General features: G+C 37.3%; 2 protein-coding genes across 14 annotated transcripts in view; one reads left to right on the forward strand and one right to left on the reverse strand.

Moving 5' to 3' along the window:
- The window catches only part of LOC106867089 (uncharacterized), a 53,518-nt gene that overhangs the window by 15,976 nt on the left and 17,019 nt on the right, over positions 1-20,523 (forward strand). For 2 of the 5 annotated variants that reach the window (XM_089344989.1, XM_089344993.1), the window contains exons 1-2: positions 9,240-10,235; positions 12,892-18,578. In XM_089344989.1, coding sequence (XP_089201115.1) covers positions 13,320-15,686 — 2,367 coding nt within the window. In that variant the 5' untranslated portion in view covers positions 9,240-10,235; positions 12,892-13,319 and the 3' untranslated portion in view covers positions 15,687-18,578. Of the gene's footprint in view, positions 1-9,239; positions 10,236-10,265; positions 12,246-12,891; positions 18,579-20,523 lie in introns of those variants that run through there. The other 3 variants (XM_089344990.1, XM_089344991.1, XM_089344992.1) reach the window with 2 other exon arrangements.
- LOC106883582 (uncharacterized) overlaps positions 1-20,523 on the reverse strand; it is a 45,345-nt gene that overhangs the window by 2,836 nt on the left and 21,986 nt on the right. Inside the window, exons 1-4 of one of the 9 annotated variants that reach the window (XM_014934649.3) lie at positions 6,655-6,879; positions 5,212-5,313; positions 2,389-2,452; positions 1,778-1,823 (exon numbers count right to left, since the gene is read on the reverse strand). In XM_014934649.3, coding sequence (XP_014790135.1) covers positions 1,778-1,820 — 43 coding nt within the window. In that variant the 5' untranslated portion in view covers positions 1,821-1,823; positions 2,389-2,452; positions 5,212-5,313; positions 6,655-6,879. Of the gene's footprint in view, positions 1-1,777; positions 1,846-2,388; positions 2,453-5,211; positions 5,314-6,054; positions 6,880-20,523 lie in introns of those variants that run through there. The other 8 variants (XM_014934646.3, XM_089345132.1, XM_014934648.3 and 5 more) reach the window with 8 other exon arrangements.

The raw sequence follows: 20,523 nt of genomic DNA on the forward strand, positions 1-20,523 counted from the left end.
GCAAATGATAAACAAATGGAAACTTTATTACAGACAGTACATGGATTTACCAAAGAAATAAATATGAAATCTAGCTTGGAAAAATGTACCAACGCAACCTTGAAAAGAGGAAAACTAGTTAAGAGTAGCAACATCACACTAGATAAAGCAAATGAAGTAAGAGAATTAGACCAAAGCCTTCCCACCAGAAATACATGAAGTTAAAAAAAAAATACAAAGCCCAGTCCTGGCTAAGAAGGAACATATTCAGAGACATGACTGAGTTGGGACCTATATACACTGGAAGCTATGCCAACACTATGGAATAACAACAGAAAAAGATGTTATAAGCTCACCCCAGAAAAGGTCACAGAAAATGAGAAAGTAACCATATTCTGGGATATGTCAATATGCACAGATAGAGAATTCAAGGCCAATAGACCAGATATAGTTGTCAGAGATCACCAAGATCATCAGAAATCACCATTGTAGACATATGTTGAGAGGAATTCTTCGGGGTTTGGAGAACTTACCTTTGGAAACATGGGTGTTTCATTCAACATCCTTAAACAACTCTTATTCAGGGACCTTTTGAGCAGGATGGGCTACTCAACCTGAAGAAAATTCTAACTGGGCCCCACTTGCAAGGTCATGCACTGTTCATCTTGATATGAGATCACCATGTCGTGCACATATGGTTGTGATGCAAGTGCTTGGTGTACCCTTATCAGACGGGTAGTCATGATGGGTATAATGGGCTTTGTATATTTTACCCCAGTGTCACTTTGATGGCATGCACTGCTCTCTCACTCAATAATAATAATAATAATAATGATAATCATCACTGAACAAATATTTTTATAATACTTAAGCAAAATTAAAAATTTGTAACTTTCAGGGTTTTCTTCTGTGTTTTTTTCTTTTTTCTTTTTTTCTTTCTTTTACCTGTTTTGAATTAATAGATCTTCATAATAATCCCTGCTGAGATATATTCGTAGTTGACTGAATGGATTGGTTAGTTTCAGTCTCTAGGATCACCTGTCTATATTACAATTTATTTGTTGAACATCTGACATGTGGCGCACTTGTGCCCTTGTGCAGACAATGTTGATTTGATGGAAGGAGGGAGTTAATGTACAACTCACACATTTGATCCCTATAAGTAAATAATTTGTGCAGGGCTTCCAGTCAAAACTGCACACTGATATGTCATCTTTGACAGCAGATTCTGTTATATCTTCTACTATATAAATGCAAGTGTATGTGGTTATGTAGCTGTGTTTAGCCCCCAAAAGGCTGATTTTGGCCATTCGTTTTTGCATTACACACTCAAAAACCATAGGGGAAACCTTTTCAGTAAAAGTTTATTTATCACTTCACGATTTGACAGAGGACACCACATAAGTTGGATTATCTCTGTTTTGATGGGTACTTTTCAACTTCAGCATTGGAGGCAGACATTAAATGATGATGATGATGATTGTGTAGATTAGGATTATATCAGAAGTTAATATGGAAACAATTTGGTTGGCATGTACATATTAGTACTGACAAATTTCAAGTTTCATCTTGTAGATATATGTGCTGTGTGTGAGCCTGCCATTTTTTTCCTTAAATAAATATTCAAAAACCTTTATTTCATTTTCATGTGTGTGGTGAAAAAACAATTTGAAAAATCCCTCTCAAAACAGAGAAAATCCAATTTATGTGGGTGACCAATTCCAGACTTCTGTTTACTTGTATAGTTATGCCTCAACAAGAATGAATTTTTAAGAAAAAAAAAAAAAAACAAACTTACAACATAATGCAGACAAACAACAGAAGAACTTTAGAATGTCCATAATCTGTAAAAATAATTTTCTGAAACTGAAAAACAACAAAAATTATTCCAGTTACACTAATTTCACAACAAACAAGCAGTGGTGGATATCTATTGGGTTGGTGCATAATTATTGTGGGTTTTTTTCAACAAAAACAATAGCAATATTTAAGAAAAACATCTTTAAATGACGGTCTGACCGTCTGCCAAGCAAATGGGAAGCAGTAATAGAAGGAGATGGTGAACATGCTCCAGAATAATTATTTAAAGATGTTTTTGTTACATGTTATTTTTTTAGTTGAATAAAATTTGTTGAAAAAAGCCGCAATAATTATGCACCAACCCAATAATCAGGAGTCAAGACGAATAATTCTAAAAAATAAATATTTTCAATTCCACCTTTCGTTATTATAATCTTTAATATCTGACGTGTATTTCTGGAGATTTTCGTTAAAATAATGCGCATTTTTTTCCAGAAAGATAAAGCCGTTGAGTGGAGCATAATTCTGTACTTGGGAATGTAATTACATTGTTATGTATTTGTCAAAGGTTTTAACTGATTCTGTTATTTACAAGCATTGTCAACTTACCGTTTTTCGGGAACGAATACAGTGCAGATGCTTCAATTTAAATCTGGTCTAGTGAGTCCCTCGCCTGAAATTCAATGATAAGTGTCATTCAGATCCTATTTAAGGAGTTGCTCGGATCCTGTCGTATTGAACGCCATGGCGACTTCTTAATACCTTGCATATTCACACGCATACACACACGTATATACACACACACACACACAGAAGGGAGAGAGAGAGAGGGTGTAATGTTTCAAAGAATGTGTACAAGAAAGGGTTTTTGTTCTGCAATTTTAGTAAACATTGCTTTTATCTATTATTTTTCAGCTGTTATATATAAGTGTTAATACATATAACAAAAGATATTGTGTATGTTTTAATATATATAACAATAGATATTGCGTATGTTTTAATATATATATATAACAATAGATATTGCGTATGTTTTAATATATATATATAACAATAGATATTGCGTATGTTTTAATATACTCTTTTACTTGTTTCAGTCATTTGACTGTGGCCATGCTGGAGCACCACCTTTAGTCGAGAAAATCGACCCCAGGACTTACGCTTTGTAAGCCTAGTACTTATTCTATCGGTCTCTTTTTGCCAAACCGCTAAGTTACGGGGACGTAAACACACCAGCATCAGTTGTCAAGCGATGGTGGGGGAGACAAACATACAAACATATACACACACATATATATATACATATATACGACGGGTTTCTTTCAGTTTCCGTCTACCAAATCCACTCACAAGGCTTTGGTCGGCCCGAGGCTATAGTAGAAGACACTTGCCAAAGGTGCCACGCAGTGGGACTGAACTCGGAACCATGTGGTTTGTAAGCAAGCTAATTACCACACGGCCACTCCTGCACCTACATATATAACAGAAACTCCAATGATTGTTTCCTTGAAGTTAGAGGTGATGATTGATATTTCTGATATGTTTTTATTCCATCTAAAGATTACAAAAGATGACTGAAGAAACGTTTATTTGAAATGAGGACATTTTTCTCCAATATGCTAATAACTTTCATGTGACACTTTTGAAATGCCAGCAGAATGTCAGTGCCAGTTAATTACTAAAGGAATTTTATCACAAATTCTACAGTGGTCGCTAAAATTATGCATGGGAGTTTGAATTTCCTTGCTAATTATAGCTAATTATGTCATTCGTGATTTCCTCTGTAATCATGTTTCACATAAATCCGAAATCCCACTTTTCGAGGATAAAACGAATTTGTACTCATATAGAGAATTACTGACATGAAAATGCTTTTGCATATTTTGTCACAAAATAATGGTAACGCGGTTACCATTATGTGAAAGGAAACCACAAATGACATAGCTAAAATTAGGAAAGAAAGTCAAACTTCTACACATAATTTTTAGCAAAGTACAATATGTAACAGGATTCTTTAAGTGATTAATTGGCATCAAAATTCTGCTGGCATTTCAAAAGTGTTACATGAAAGTTACCAGCATATTGCTGAAAAATTTCCTCGTTTCAAACGAATATTCCCTCAGACACTTTTTGTTGCTTTTAGACAGTATAAAAATATAAGAGAACTATTAACCACTTCCTCTAACTCCAAAAACACTACCATTGGAGTTCCTTGAGCACTACTCCGTTAAAAACAGCCGCAGGAGAGGTGAGCCCTGTTCATCGTGCAACAACATGAGTCAAGGCAATTCCACCAGGAATCAACAGAAATGTTATGATTTCTACAGAAGATGAGACATGTAGAGATTCTCATTTGGTGTACGTGGCAGAATGCACGAAACACGACTTGATTTATGTTGGTTGTACAACAGAACAATTAAACAAAAGATTCAATGGACGCAGATATGACGTCAGGCACAGTGGCAGTGGTTCGATAGAACTTTCTGAACATTTTATTATGTCCAGTGGCTACAGTTTTGAGGAATACCTGAAAGTGCACATTCTCAGAAAAATTCTGAATCTACTACACTTTCAGTTCTCAAAATGCACGAGGACAAATTTCTCTTGAAATGCACTGCCTTTGCTTCAATTAATTTTGGAAATAATGAGGAATTTAGTAAAATAACTACATTGTCATTTAGCTGTTGTTTGCAATATAAATTAACCTGAAATTTTAATGAATGGCATGGCTGTGTGGTAGGAAATTTGCTTCCCAACCACATGGTTCTGGGTTCAGTCCCACTGTATGGCAACTTGGGTATGTATCTTAAAAGAAGCCCATCATATATATGCATGTGTGTGTGTGTGTGTGTTTGTCCTCCACCACTAATTGACAACTAGTGCTGGTCTGTTTATGTCCTCATTCACAAATGAGCTTTTTGACAAAAGAGACGGGGCCCTGAAAAAGTAAGTGCTGGGGTGCCCCAGCATGGCCACTGACTAATGACTGAAACAAGTAAGGGATAAATGATGTGCTGGTGATGCCAACATTGCCTTTGATCTGCATGAGAGAACGGAACAGTTAAACACACAGACACACACACACACAAACACACACACAGAAAAACACACACACAGAAAAACACACACACAGAAAAAAACACACACACACACACACAGAAACACACACACAAACACACATCTAGAGAGAGAGAGAATCAACAGAAGATGAGATTCAGAGACGCTCAATACAGGCTATTCCACAATTAACTATCTATTTCAATGAAATCAAGCAAATTTTTAAAGAACTGACAAAATTTTATGCTTATTACTTATGGTACCAACGCAAATTTTACATCACAACTTTATTGAAAATTTTCAACATGTATTCCTGAAAAATTCAAATCTATCATCTGCATTGCTAAACACATTTGGAAATATTTCAGGAGTTACCTTCTGCATGGCTAACTAAATGCATTCTTTAAGTTCAGCTGAACTATTGTTTCATCCGGGAGACGGAAATAGAGAAAATGACTGCAGGGAAATTGAGAAAAGCTGTCACGAAGAGATAAGGAATGAAAATAAAATTATTAACAAAATTATAAATTTAATCACTTAACATAGGCACAGGAGTGGCTGTGTATTAAATAGCTTGTTTACCAACCACCTGGTTCCGGGTTCTTTTCCCATTGTGTGGTACCTCGGGAAAGTGTCTTCTACTATAGCCTCAGGCTGACCAAAGCTTTGTGTGTGAATTTGGTAGAGGGAAACTGAAAGAAGCCCATCATATATATCTATATATATATGCATGTGTGTGTATATGTTTGTGTGTCTGTGTTTGTTCCCCCAACATCACTTGACAACCGATGGTGGTGCGTTGATGTCCCTGTAACTTAGCGGTTTGGCAAAAGAGACCGATAGAATAAGTCCTGGGGTCAAAACCACGATCCTATGACCGCAAGTCCACTGCCCTAACCACTGGGCCATTGCGCCTCCACAAAGGATGAACTAATTATTAAGTAAACATATATTTCAACAAAACATGCACTAAATTGAATTTGATAGGTCTTATAGAGCCTAAACTTAGCATGAAATTATTGCATTGATAATGTTGTTTATTCCGTCTCACTACTGTAAACAACATGTGGAGAACCACTACGCAAACTGGGCAGATATTCTTGTACATGTAAATTGTGTTTTTCTTTGAGAAATATTGGTAAAATTCTGCCAATAAGAAGAGACCATTAAGATTTTATTGAAATAGTGTCATATCTCAGAATTTCATGATTTATTTACCTTCACATCTATTAAAAATGTGCCAAAACTCAAGTTTTTGTGGCCTGCTGTTTTGAATTTACCCAAGTCTGTGTCGTATCTTGCTCGACACTGTTATGTCCTGTATTATAACGGCGTAATTTGCCATCAGCCTGACTGGCCTAAACTGCATGACTGGCTGCAAATCGCATTCCACACATTGTGGCTGTCTACTATTTTTTAAGATTTTTTTTTTTCTACACACAGTATCATTATTTTATTTTCATTCTCCATTTTTTTTCTGCACATAATCATTATTATTTTTCTGTCGTTTTCATTTTCTATATAGGACAAAAAAAATTTTTTTTCTTTCAATTTCTTATCATAGAGCAATTACCATAATTTTTTTTCAACACTTAAGTATTATGCAGAATAACAGTATGAAACACTGCAAAATCAACCTGTGACCCCTTTTGTAACGCTTTATCCCATTGTCTCTTCGAGTTCTACTTATTCTATTTTAAGCAAAACAAAAGAGACACTTCGGATAAAAGGTCATTGTGAGATCACAGGCTGTTCGAGGAAAGAGTTTAAACAAAGACATGAAAATAACAATAATAAGAACACTCAGAGAGCACAAACCTCCACCTGTAGTACGTAGTTTGCTTACGAACCACATGGTTCCGGGTTCAGTCACACACACACACACACAATGTGCACAAGCATTACAGTGTTGTCCTCCACTTTAAACTATTAATATGCCAGCTGCTGCTACTCTTGCCATGTTTTTCTGACCCAATAAAAGCTATAGATTATATTCTGTTTTTTTCCAAAGTTTTTTATTACACTGTCTCACTAAGAGAAATTTAATACTAACTGAACCAATTACATTTCATGACTCATATACACACACACACACACACATACACAAAGTGTGCACTAGCATTAGATTGTTTAAATCCACTTTATACTACGAACTGTCAGCTGCTGCATTTAAAGTCTTGCCTTGTATTTGCCTTGTGTCAATAAAAGTTGTGTTGTGTTGGCACTCCGTCGCTTATGACGTCGAGGGTTCCAGTTGAGCCGATCAATGGAATTATATATACTGTGTGGCAAAAAGTGAAAATAAAGTGTTCATTTTTTTTTCCTTTACAACTGAAAGTGTTGGAGATTTCCAAAGAGGTTTGTTTTCTTTCTACAAAATGAAACTTGAAAGTGCATTTCTAAACAATATGAGAACCGAAATAACAGCCAAATCTCCAACAAACTCTCTTGATACACGCCCACACATATCTGTATGTGATGTACATACAACATAGAAGTTGGCACTCCATCGCTTACGACGTCGAGGGTTCCAGTTGATCCGATCAACGGAACAGCCTGCTCGTGAAATTAACGTGCAAGTGGCTGAGCATTCCACAGACACGTGTACCCTTAACGTAGTTCTCGGGGATATTCAGCGTGACACAGTGTGACAAGGCTGGCCCTTTGAATTACAGGCACAACAGAAACAGGAAGTAAGAGTGAGAGAAAGTTGTGGTGAAAGAGTACAGCAGGGTTCGCCACCATCCCCTGCTGGAGCCTCGTGGAGCTTGAGGTGTTTTCGCTCAATGAACACTCACAACGCCTAGTCTGGGAATCGAAACCGCGATTCTATGACTGCGAGTCCGCTGCCCTAACCACTGGGCCATTGCGCCTCCACAAACAGCCTGCTCATGAAATTAACGTTCAAGTCGCTGAACATTCCACAGACACGTGTACCCTTAACGTAGTTCTCAGGGATATTCAGCGTGACACAGTGTGACAAGGCTGACCCTTTGAATTACAGGCACAGCAGAAACAGGAAGAAAGAGTGAGAGAAAGTTGTGGTGGAAGAGTACAGCAGAGTTCGCCACCGTCCCCTGCCGGAGCCTCGTGGAGCTTTAGGTGTTTTCGCTCAATTAACACTCGCAACGCCTGGTCTGGGAATCGAAACAGCGATCCTATGACCGCGAGTCCCCTGCCCTAACCACTGGGCCATTGCGCCTCCACACTTTGTATTATATTGTGGTAGTATGACAAAATAAGGTGTCCCCAGAAATAATTCATATCTACATACAATCTGCCAGGAATGTGTTTGATATGAAACATTAAGATATCCAAAGGATTGGGCTGTTAACCGCTAAATTCTTATCATCATTGGTAGCTTGCCTCACCAAGGTGTCAAGTGATGCCTGTGAGGGCACTTGACTATGTTTTTCTCTTTCTTCTCTTCTCTTCCCCCTATTCCTTTTTTTTTCTGCTTTCCTTTTCTATTTTTTTTTTGTCTTTCTTTTGTAAAATTTTATATTATGGAAGAATCATGACTATCGTTGAAGGTTTGTATTTTAATTAGATAAATAAGTTAAAAAAATTAAGCAATGTGTTTGTGGAGCATATGCAGTCGTAGCTGAGTGGTAAGAAGCTTGCTTCTCAACCACATGGTTCCAGGTTCAGTCCCACTGTGTAACACTTAGGCAAGTGTCGTTTACTATAGCCTCAAGCCGACCATAACCTTGTGAGTGGATTTGGTAGAGGGAATTTGAAAGAACCCGTGGCTGAAGAGCGCGGCTATCCATGTAAACTGATGCGAATTGCAGGACTCAGTGAACATTGACACCTTGAACGCACATTGCGGCCCCCGGATCCCATCGTCCCAGCCCCCCGTTTGGTCGAAAGTATAAAAAAGGGCGGTGAGCTGGCAGAAACGTTAGCATGCCTGGCGAAATGCTTAGCGGTATTTCGTGTGCTGTTATGTTCTGAGTTCAAATTTCGCTGATGTCGACTTTGCCTTTCATCCTTTCGAGGTCGATATAAAACCATGGGGAATTTTCTAGGTCATTTGTGGCCGAAGGGAGGTCTTTACCCCTTACTATCCTATACACTCTGAAAAGGTATTTATTGAAAACTTTGTAAAAAATACTCATTTTCCTGAAAGTTTCGAGTAAAGAAAGCAGCCATGTGTGAATTCTCCGAAAGTCCTCACCCAACCCTCGGGAAAATCTTTTCACCATAAATCCAATAAAATCAGAATCTTACCATCTGAAGTGTATTTATAGAAAATTTCACTAAAAAATATCCGAGTGGATTTGGTAAACGGAAACTGTAAGAAGCCCGTCGTATATATGTATGTATATATATATATATATATATATATATATATATATATATATATATATATATATATATATATATATATATATTATTATGATTGACCGTTGACTGAACACTATTCAATTTTTTTTTTTTTCTCCGTGTTTTTCTCCTTGTCTCCGTATTCTTTCTGTTGAAGAGCGTAGCTCGAAACGTCAAAGACTTTCCGTATTCCCGAGCGTCATACTAATATATACTTTTGTTATTTACACCACCTGTCCTCGTCTGTTGTTATTTTTTGTATATTCTCCCATATATATATATGTGTGTGTGTGTGTGTGTGTTTGTGTGTCTGTGTTTGTCCTCCCAACATCGCTTGCTGGTGTGTTTACGTCCCCGTAACTTAGCGGTTCGGCAAAAGACAGTGCGATAGAATAAGTACTAGGCTTCCAAAGAATAAGTCCTGGGGTCGATTTGCTCGACTATAAAGGCAGTGCTCCAGCATGGCCACAGTCAAATGACTGAAACAAGTAAAAGAGTATTTTCCTGCAAGTTACGACGCAACGAAATCTGAGGCGAAGGACACGTACGCCCATTTTTTCTATCAATCATTTATTTTTGTAAATATTATTCTCTTTCAGTCTTGTTATTAACTAAAATAACTCCAATTGCTTCCTGTAAAATCACCACATATTACAGGTACATCTTAGGTCTGAATAAAGAACTCTTTTAATGTAGAGTTACTTCCCCGCTAACAATTACTGAACTTTTTATCCCGCAATATGTTCCCATTCCCTGCTGTTGATTGATTCTTTTGTATATATAACCGGTTACATCCGTTCAACAGATAATTAGCTGAGATTTAATTTGATAGACGTGATTGCTAATTAAGTATGTAGAGAGATTATCTACTGCATTCTTTATCACGCTAATCTTAAAAACATAACGTCTATAATAAAACCTAGAATTTCTTATGAAGCTGTCATCGATTGCCTTGACTACCTGAATATACTGCGACGTCGTCCTTACCTGATCTAAATATTATCTGCTTATTGTCCACATTGGATTTATTGCGATACCTTCCTCCTCTACATTGGGTCTATAAATAATACGTAAGTGTTATATATATCCTATTATTCACATCAACCTATCTTTTTAATGTGTTCAGTAAATTAAAGGAAAGAAACTGACGGAAATAGATAAATGTAACGAAAATAATTATGTTGTTATAAATATATATAAGGGTCTCACGTAATGTAAAGTAAATGCGGATTATCAATATTGGATTAACGAAGAGGTTAATCTAAGCAACAACAGAATTCCAGTTGAAGCAGAATTCTGGTTTAATCCCTCATAACTTTTTTACCTTTTAAATTTTCAGAAAATGTTTGTAAATTTGTGTTTTACACACGGGGATTCTTACGACTATAGGAAAAACAAAAAATAATTGTGTGTGATTTAAGGGTTATTTAGCTGTTGTTTTTTGCACATCTCATTACCACCTGATACACTCCTGGTTTCTCACCCTGACGTATTGATGTTTTTCAATATTTTCTCTCCGTTTGTCTTCAGAGTTCTGAGTTCAAATTCCGCTGAGGTCGACTTTGCCTTTCATCCTTTCGGGGTCGATAAATTAAGTACCAGTTGCGTACTGGGGTCGGTCTAATCGACTGACGTCCGTTCCCCAAACATTTCGGACCTTGTGCCTAGAGTGGAAAAGAATATTTTCTCCCCATAAATATTATTATATGACGGCGCATGGCTTAGTGGTTAAGGGCGTTGCACTCACGATCTAGCGATCGTGATTTCGATTCCTAGACCGGGTAGCGCATAGTGTTCTTGAGCAAAGCATTTAATCACATGTTGCTTGATATCTGCCGCTTGGTACATAGTGCCCCTGTTCAGACAACATCAATCTTATGGAGAGAGAGAGAGAGAGAAAGTTAGCTAATGTGCACTATTAACATTAATAATAAATGCGCCTATAGGAAAGTGGTTATACACCATTAGGTGTACACCTGCTTTCCTATATTAAATTCTAAATAACAACGTAACGCTGACTCCGATCTGTGAACACAACAATATTTATTTATGGTGAAAATAGGCAACCTTAAATTGTCTGGTTGCTGAGACGCCTTCTGTGAGAGAGCATGGTTGCTGAGACGCCGGAATGTTAATGTGAGCTGTCCCCAGAGTTGGAAAGATGGAGAGACAGCTTGGTACGACCACGCTCAATGAGAGAGCTTGTTGGACCCGTCTTGCTTCTTCGCAGGCTGGCGAGAAAAGAGAATGAAAAAAGCGGGAACGCTTAGATGTTGAACTCCACGCATGCGTGGATAAAAACGCAGTAATGGCGACTGTACCTTTGGCGCCATATGACGTCACTACACGTCCTTTTAAAGCCTAGCCGGTTTCAATGGCGTATGTGTCCCCTGGCTGGACGGGACACCAGTCCATCGCAGCGTTACTCAGTTTTGCCAGCTGAGTGGACTGGAGCAACGTGAAATGAAGCGTTTTGCTCAAGAACACAACGCGTCGCCTGGCCCAGGAATCGAGACCACAATCTTACAATCATGGTGCTGACACCCTAACCAGTAAGCCACGCGCCTCCACAGCACTAACATTGGATCACTATAATGAAATTAGTTGTGCAGGTCGTTCGGCAAAAACTTAACGCTCAGACGTCGTCTTTCACAAGGGAGCCCATCAGTGGTGGTGGTAGTAGTAACAGTAGTAGTAGTAGTAGTGTGTATGCGCGCACACACAAACTTTAAGTGTAGGAGTACATTAGAAAAATTCTATTCTTTAGATAGAGGTTTTATTTCTACAGTTAATAAAGTCTCCATTACTGTGTCTTCATATTAAGTGTCCTCTTATGGCATTTGGTTTTATTTCTGTTTGTAGGTAAATCACAAATCTACCATGCATGCAGTCCCCAAAGTTCCAGAAAGTTCTTTCAGCGATAGCCTTACAAACAGACACATTGAGAATGTAAAACCAAAGGAAATTGGGACCTGTTTTCTTCATAGTCCTTGGCAAATTCTCTAATAGCTGATTTTACAGTTCTATACCAACTTGGTGATGGATGAAGAACCAACGCAGTCATATGTTTTTGCAGCGATGTACGAGACTAGCTTAATCATCATTTAAACTGTGGAACAAAAGTCTTATTATTTTAGTCTTTGGTCAGTAAGTGTTATTTCCTGTTTGTTTCTCTTTAGAGAGCAAAGGAAATTACTACTATTCCCTTCACACTTTATTTTGGTGATGTGGACATCAATGTTTTGAAATTGACCTGTTTTTCCTCATATTTCAGACAGATTCAATGCTGAGTTTTTGAAGCAGGAATATTGTTGCAATTATACTGCTTATTACCACAGTTTGTTTGTCATTTCCTTGACTTGAGCAAATCTCTTAGTGACTAACAATCTGTGATAACGAGCAAGAGAGTAGTGGGGGAGTGCCATAGTTATGTGTTTAGAGGGATTATTTGCGGTTTGAATAAATATCATTACAAAAGAAAAGTTTGAAGGAGATATTAGCTATTTTTCATACTTTCTAGGAAATAACAATTGCTACTCAAGGACAAAAATTGTGTTGAAGACCTTCAACTCCTCTCAAATACAATGTCCATATAAGATGGACTCTTGATTTTCATGAAGCCTTGTTAAAAATGTAGTAATAAATGTTGTATATAAATGAACACCAAGTCTTTGTCATAACCAATGCTACACTCTATCTTAAACTGTTGTTTCTCTATCATTTCAGAATATCAGAGGACATTGGCATCAGAGAAATCTTACATCAGAAGCGTCATCAATAATCATTATATTTTGAAGACAGTGTTATGCAGAACTGGATGTAACAACCCTGTTTATGTAAATTAATTGTGGATTACAGTAAAATATTTCCTCTGAGGTACATTATTGGTGAAATTTCTTGGATTCACTCTGAAATGGGTACAACCTAAATTTGAATTCTGAATAAACTTGGATAAATTTGTAAAGACGTTTGCAACATCTTAAAGATATCAGTAAAGCTTATATTTGATAATAATATAGCAGTTGTAATATTTGTTAGGAATAAAATATAAAAACAAGAAGAAAGAAAATTTCCAGACATTTTGTTGGAGAAATAAATTACAGAAAGAGGAATTGTGTGAGAAACTTTGAGTTTTGTTAGTTTTACCTGCAGAGATGCCCAAAGAAAGAGGAAAATCTGTATACCACTGTGATATCTGTGAAAAATCATTCTCTAAAAAAGGTAACCTAACTATTCACAGAAATATTCACATGGGGCAAAAACCATATCATTGTGATATCTGTGGTAAATCATTCTCTACAAATAGTACCTTGGCTATTCATAAACGCATTCATACAGGTGAGAAGCCCTATCACTGTGATATCTGTGGTAAATCTTTCTCTCAAAGGAATACCTTGACAAATCATAAACCTGTTCATACAGGAGAGAAACCATATCACTGCGATATCTGTGGTAAATCTTTCTCTCTGTTGAATACCTTAAACGTTCATAAAAATATTCATATAGGAGAGAAACCGTACCATTGTGACATATGTGGTGAATCATTTTCTAGAAAGAACACCTTAACTGCTCATAAACGCATTCATACAGGTGAGACACCATATCATTGTGATACCTGTGGGAAATCATTTCCTCACAGAAATACCTTAACTGAACACAAACGTATTCATACTGGAGAGAAGCCATACCACTGTAATATCTGTGGTAAATCATTCTCTCAAAAATCTATTTTGGCTATCCACATGCATATCCATACAGGTGAGAAGCCATATCACTGTGATGTCTGTGGTAAATCTTTCTCTCAAAACCCCCATTTAAGTGCACACAAGCGCATCCATACAGGAGAGAAACCATATCATTGTGATATCTGTGGTAAATCATTTACTCACAAAAATACCTTATCTAACCACAAACCTACTCATACAGGTGAGAGGAAATACCATTGTGATATATGTGGTAAATCATTCTCTCGTAATGATCTCTTAAGTGTACATAAACGTATTCATACAGGAGAGAGACCATATCACTGTGATATCTGTGGTAAATCATTCAGTCGTAGTCACCACTTAACTGCTCACAAACATATTCATACTGGAGAGCAGCCATATCACTGTGATATCTGTGGTAAATCATTCTCTCACAGAAGTACCATGGCTGTACACAAACATGTTCATTCAGGATTGAAACTATATCACTGTGATATCTGTGGTAAACCATTCTCTCAAAGTAGTAAAGTTACTCTTCACAAACGCATTCATACAGGAGAGAAGCCATACCACTGTGATATGTGCAGTAAATCGTTTTCTTATAAAACAAATTTAACCAATCATAAACGTACTCATACAGGTGAGAAGCCCTTTCACTGTGATAATTGTGGTAAATCTTTCTCTTACAAAACTAATTTAACTATCCACAGACGCACTCATACAGGAGAGAAACTATATCACTGTGACACCTGTGGTAAATCATTCTCTCACAAAAATACTCTAACTCTGCACAAACAGACTCATACGGGAGAGAAACTATATCGCTGTGATGTCTGTGGTAAATCATTCTCCCAGAGTGGTAAAGTAACTCTTCACAAACGCATTCATACAGGAGAGAAACCATATCACTGTGATATATGTGGTAAATCATTTTCTTACAGAACTAATTTAGCTACCCATAAACGTATTCATACAGGTGAGAAACCATATCAGTGTGACAACTGTGATAAATCTTTCTCTTGCAAAAGTAATTTAACTCTTCACAAACGTACTCATACAGGTGAGAAACCACACCACTGTGATATCTGTGGTAAATCATTTGCTCACAGAAGTTCTATAACAGTACACAAACGTACCCATACAGGAGAGAAACCGTATCACTGTGATATCTGTAGTAAATCATTCTCTCGAAACGGTGACTTAGCTACTCACAAACTTGTTCATACAGGTGAGAAACCATATCAGTGTGACATCTGTTATAAATCATTCTCCGTGAGAGTTAACTTAGCTAAACACAAACGTATTCATACAGGAGAGAAACCATATTGCTGTGATACTTGTGGAAAATCATTTTCCCAAAAGGAGCATTTAACTAAACACAAACTTACTCATACAGGAGAGAAGCCACATCATTGTGATATCTGTGGTAAATCATTCACTCACAGAAGTGCTGTAACTGTACATAAACGTACTCATACAGGAGAGAAACCATATCACTGTGATATCTGTAGTAAATCATTCTCTCGAAGTGGTGACTTATCCACTCACAAATTTATCCATACAGGTGAGAAACCTCACCACTGTGATATCTGTGGTAAATCATTCTCTGTAAAAGTTAACTTAACTAAACACAAACGTATTCATACAGGTGAAAAGCCATATCACTGTGATATCTGCAATAAATCATTCACTCAAAAGGGACATTTAAGTAGACACAAATGTATTCATTCAGGAGTGAAACCACATCATTGTGACACCTGTGGTGAATCATTCTCTGAAATAGATCACTTGACTACTCACAGACTCATTCATTAGGAGAGAAACCATGTCATTGGGATAAGTTGCTAATCCTATATGTTTTTATATATACTCACCAATATCTACCATTCTGATATTTTTAATAAAATCTGTTCTTTCATGATATTCATATATATTCCATTAAAGATATTTTCTGAATGAATAAAAAAATACTATTTATGTTTGTCATTATGTGTATGATAGATGAGGAATGTATATTCATGGACTGGCTCTTGTGCGGGTGACACATGAAATGTTTCGAGCGGGATCGTTGCCAGTGCCCCTGGACTGGCTCATGTGCAGGCGACACATGAAATCTTTCGAGCGAGATTGTTGCCGGTGCCCCTGGGCTGTCTCTTGTGCGGGTGACACATGAGGTTTTTCGAGCGAGATCGTTGCCGATGCCCCCGAGCGAGATGAGCGTGGCCGTTGCCAGTACCGCCTGACTGGCCTTCGTGCGGGTGACACGTAAAAGCACCCACTACACTCTCTGAGTGGTTGGCATTAGGAAGGGCATCCAGCTGTAGAAACTCTGCCAAATCAGATTGGAGCCTGGTGTAGCCATCTGGTTTCACCAGTCCTCAGTCAAATCGTCCAACCCGTGCTAGCATGGAAAGCGGACGTTAAACGACGACGACGACGACAGTGATAAAATTACCTCAGAGGACATTATGCTAGAAATATATATGTGCAAACCATAAAAGATGAAATGCAGTTTGGCTCTGTCTGAGGAAACACTACTGACACTATTTTCATAGGCAACTGCAAAAGAACTGCTTAGCTAAGTATAAAGTATTATATGTAGCATTGGTTGGTACGAAGAAAGCCTTTGATAGAATATCCCGCTATGTGATATGGTGGGCTCTGAGGAGGTTATGAATAGATAAGTGGCTCGTGAAAGCTGTACAGACCATGTACAAAAAGGTTGTCAGTAAGGTGAGAATCACGAGTACAGCGAGGCTATAGTAGAAGACACTTGCCCAAGGTGCCACGCAGTGGGAATGAACCTGGAACCATGTGGTTGGTAAGCAAGATACTTACCACACAGCCACTCCTGCGCCTTATAAGTAAGTTATAAGTGACGGATTTATCAATATATATTCCTACTTTGAAAGTAAAATATATTTATTACCTATTTCTAAATAGGAAACATATAAAAATAGTGTTACACAAACAGTAACCAAACCGGCTATAGGGGCTTGATATTTCTTCGCTTGCTGTTTCAGGGGAAATTAACGCATGCGCAATCGGACCTGTCTAATTTGAAAAACACAAAACATTTAGCTGTTATTTCTAGCATATCTATTTTTCTGTTGAAGGCTTCATATTTTTTCGCCTTGTTCCAGAAGTAATCAATGCATGAGCAAACGATCATATCAGCTATCTTTCGATATGATGTGATATCATATCGTAAGATAGCCATCATATCCAATATGTAAAACACAAGACATTTAGCTGTTATTTTATGGCCAGAATTCGAACATTTGAGGAGAAATTTACGCATGCGCAAACGGACTTATTCGGGTCGGGGTCGATATGGAATGTTTTCTGAGATAAGACGAAATAAATTTTTTTTTTCCTAGATTCCTAATCTGCGTATTTTACGATGTGGATTTTAAAATGAAATTTCTCAAAAATAAATGTGAAAAACAAAAAAAAACAAAAAACAAGCAAAAAGAAAATTTGGAATGTAGGTGGGGAAATTAAAACTTTGAAAACGAGTTTAATTTTGGCAAAAATCGTAATCTCCGATATCAAAAACAGGAATCCGAAGGAAATTTTGAAAAAAAAAAAGAAGAAATAGGTGTGAGATCGGGATCCTTTCCTTTAGGTTGCACTTTTAGTTATTTTAAGATTAAGTGAAAAATTACATAAATACTTATTTATGTAATTTTTTTACCTAGAATCTCAGGGCCTAAGTCACTTGTTCCAGGATTTTTTTTAAGTTACAAAGGTCTAAAGTTTGATCATTTTCACCCACTCAAAAATCAAATCAAAACAAAACAGGATTTGGAAGCTGTTATTTTGTGCATGACTGCAATCGTAATATAACACTTGTTTTAAGCATTTAATTAGCTAAAAAAATGACCAAAAAAAAAAAAAAAGCATTAATTGACCAAATTTGAAATCATTTGTAACAAGATTGAAGAAACTGTAAAGATCCTGGTATCTGGATTCGAAAACTGACTTCCACCGATAACTTAGCTCAATCTCAAAGTGTGAGTGAAAATGTAATGGCAACATAGATGATTACCTTTCATATATTTGTCAACTCTTTTTTTTTTTTTTTGATAAATCTTTATTAATAAGAAATATTTTTAATAGCGCTAACCGTTGTTGTTGGCACTCCGTCGCTTACGACATCGAGGGTTCCAGTTGATCCGATCAACGGAACAGCCTGCTCGTGAAATTAACTTGCAAGTGGATGAGCACTCCACCGACACGTGTACCCTTAACGTAGTTCTCAGGGATATTCAGCGTGACACAATGTGACAAGGCCGACCCTTTGAATTACAGGCACAACAGAAACAGTAAGTAAGAGTGAGAGAAAGTTGTGGTGAAAGAGTACAGCAGGGTTCGCCACCATCCCCTGCCGGAGCCTCGTGGAATTTTAGGTGTTTTCGCTCAATAAACACACACAACGCCCGGTCTGGGAATCGAAACCGCGAGTCCACTGCCCTAAACACTGGGCCATTGCGCCTCCACAATAGCACTAACTAACAGAATGAAAAAGGAGAAGGGCGCAGCAAAATAAGTCCTACGTGACTTTATGCTTAATCAGCTGACCTAAACCGACCAATGAAAATTCAGCAAATACAATTACTGTTACACCTCGTTCATGATTTTATTCTTCACTTCAACTTCATTCACCGCGCTGCGAAGATCGATGCTGCGTCACATATGTACGAGGTTGGTTGTTGTTCATTTCGTTCATTGATATATTGTCATTCTGTTTGATCTGTTATAGGATTTGTAACGCCTTTTTGAAAGCAATGTAATTAGACCCTCTACATTGTCTCTCAACTTTCAGAAATTGTTTAAATTGCCTTCAGATTCTACTTTTCCAACTTTGAAAATGAACTTTATTGTATAAATGGAGACGGAGATCTTTCGGTTTAAGAACATGTGTAATAAATAAGTACGGAATCGACGACGATAGGGAATGTATTAAAATAACACAGCAATATTGATTGAATTACCGAAGTTAAATTAAGAATGTACAAAAATAGTTTAGCTTATCCAGAAAGACTGCCCCAAAATATTTTTATTTTCCAGAATGTTCAAAACAAATGCGTTACTGTTTCGTAAGTACAGAATCGCACCTTCTCCGACTGTTTCCCTTTAAAATCTGTTTTTTAAACGAAATTTTTCAAAGATACATTTTACATGCTGTAGGTTATTTTTATGGGGAGGTTTTCGGCTATGCAGATTCCAATTCTGGAAAAAAAAAGAAAAAGCGAACTTTAAAATTTCACCCCACCCCAAATCCAATTTCTTAATTTTTCACTTTTTACAGAAAATTTTTTGGGCGAAATACGTAGAAAAATATGGAGATAATGATTATTAAAAAAAATTAGTTTGTAAAATTTCAACTTTTTAAAAAGCAGTCACTAGGTTACTAGGAAATAAGCACACCAATCGACGATGACTGACAAATAAAAGTTAACGAGTTTTATCAGTAGCCAGCATATATAAAAAAAAAAAAAAAACTGTTAGGTAAAATCCATATATAGAATATAATTATGATTAAGGGCACAGGGTCAAACTAAGGCGTTTGACCCGGTGGCAAAAATTTTTAAAAAATTAGTCTACTGTGCCTTTAGAAAGGTACCAAGGTATTACTAAAGCAGCGCGATCGCGATAGCTGGGCGCGAGTGGTCGATCCTAGCCCTAGCCCTGACCCTAACCCTAACCCGCGTGTGGAAATGAATGTGTTTAGGGTCAGGGTTGGGATCGACCACTCACGACTGGCTGGCGCGGACGCGCGTTCGGGACCGTGCTACTTTAGTAGTACCAGGTGCCAAATACATCCAACCACTTATATGTACACATGCAACCACTTGAATATACACTTAAACATTACACAGTCGGGGGGAAATGGGAGTCGCAAACTGGTAATTATTTTATGAATTTTTGGCTTGTTTACTGGTCCTGTGTATATTGAAGTGAATCTTGTACTGGTTGGAAGTATTTGATGTCTTTTTCTAGCATATAGGCACAGGTTTCTGTGCCCTCAATTATAATTATATATTTATAAAAATATCCGATGGGTTTTCTGTTTTCGTCTGCCGCATACATATATATTCGAGGCGGTGGAGATGGAGTATATGTAATCTGGGTATACCCCCTTAAAAAATTTTTTTTTTTTTACGTAATCCTATGTTTCAGACCATGGAGAATCCGATTCTGGAAAATTTTTTTCAAAATTTCGATCCGCCCCCCGGTTTTTATATAGATCCACAGGGTAAACATAACCCTAACTCAAAGCCTAACCCTAACACTAGTTTTGTGAGATTTGGCTGTTATTTCTAGCATGTAAATAGCCTGCTTGGTGGTGGTGGTGGTGGGGGAATTGAAATTTTTCAAAACATTTTTTTTCAGAATTGGAATCTCCATAGCCTAAAACGTGGGATTCCGTAAAAAAAAAATTAGTAAATAAGGCGGGGAAAGGTTCAGATTACATATAGTCCATCTCTACTCTCGAGGCTTTTGCTGGAGGTGCGACATGGTTGGAAAGCAAGTTTATCATAGTCAACGCCTTATACAGTAATGTCTTTTTTTTTTTTGACCCCAGGACTTATTCTTTGGAAGCCTAGTACTTATTCTATCGGTCTCTCTTTTGCCGAACCGCTAA

The sequence above is a fragment of the Octopus bimaculoides genome, chromosome 29 (assembly GCF_046866305.1).
Source record: "Octopus bimaculoides isolate indiv1 chromosome 29, ASM4686630v1, whole genome shotgun sequence".
NCBI lineage: Eukaryota > Metazoa > Mollusca > Cephalopoda > Octopoda > Octopodidae > Octopus > Octopus bimaculoides.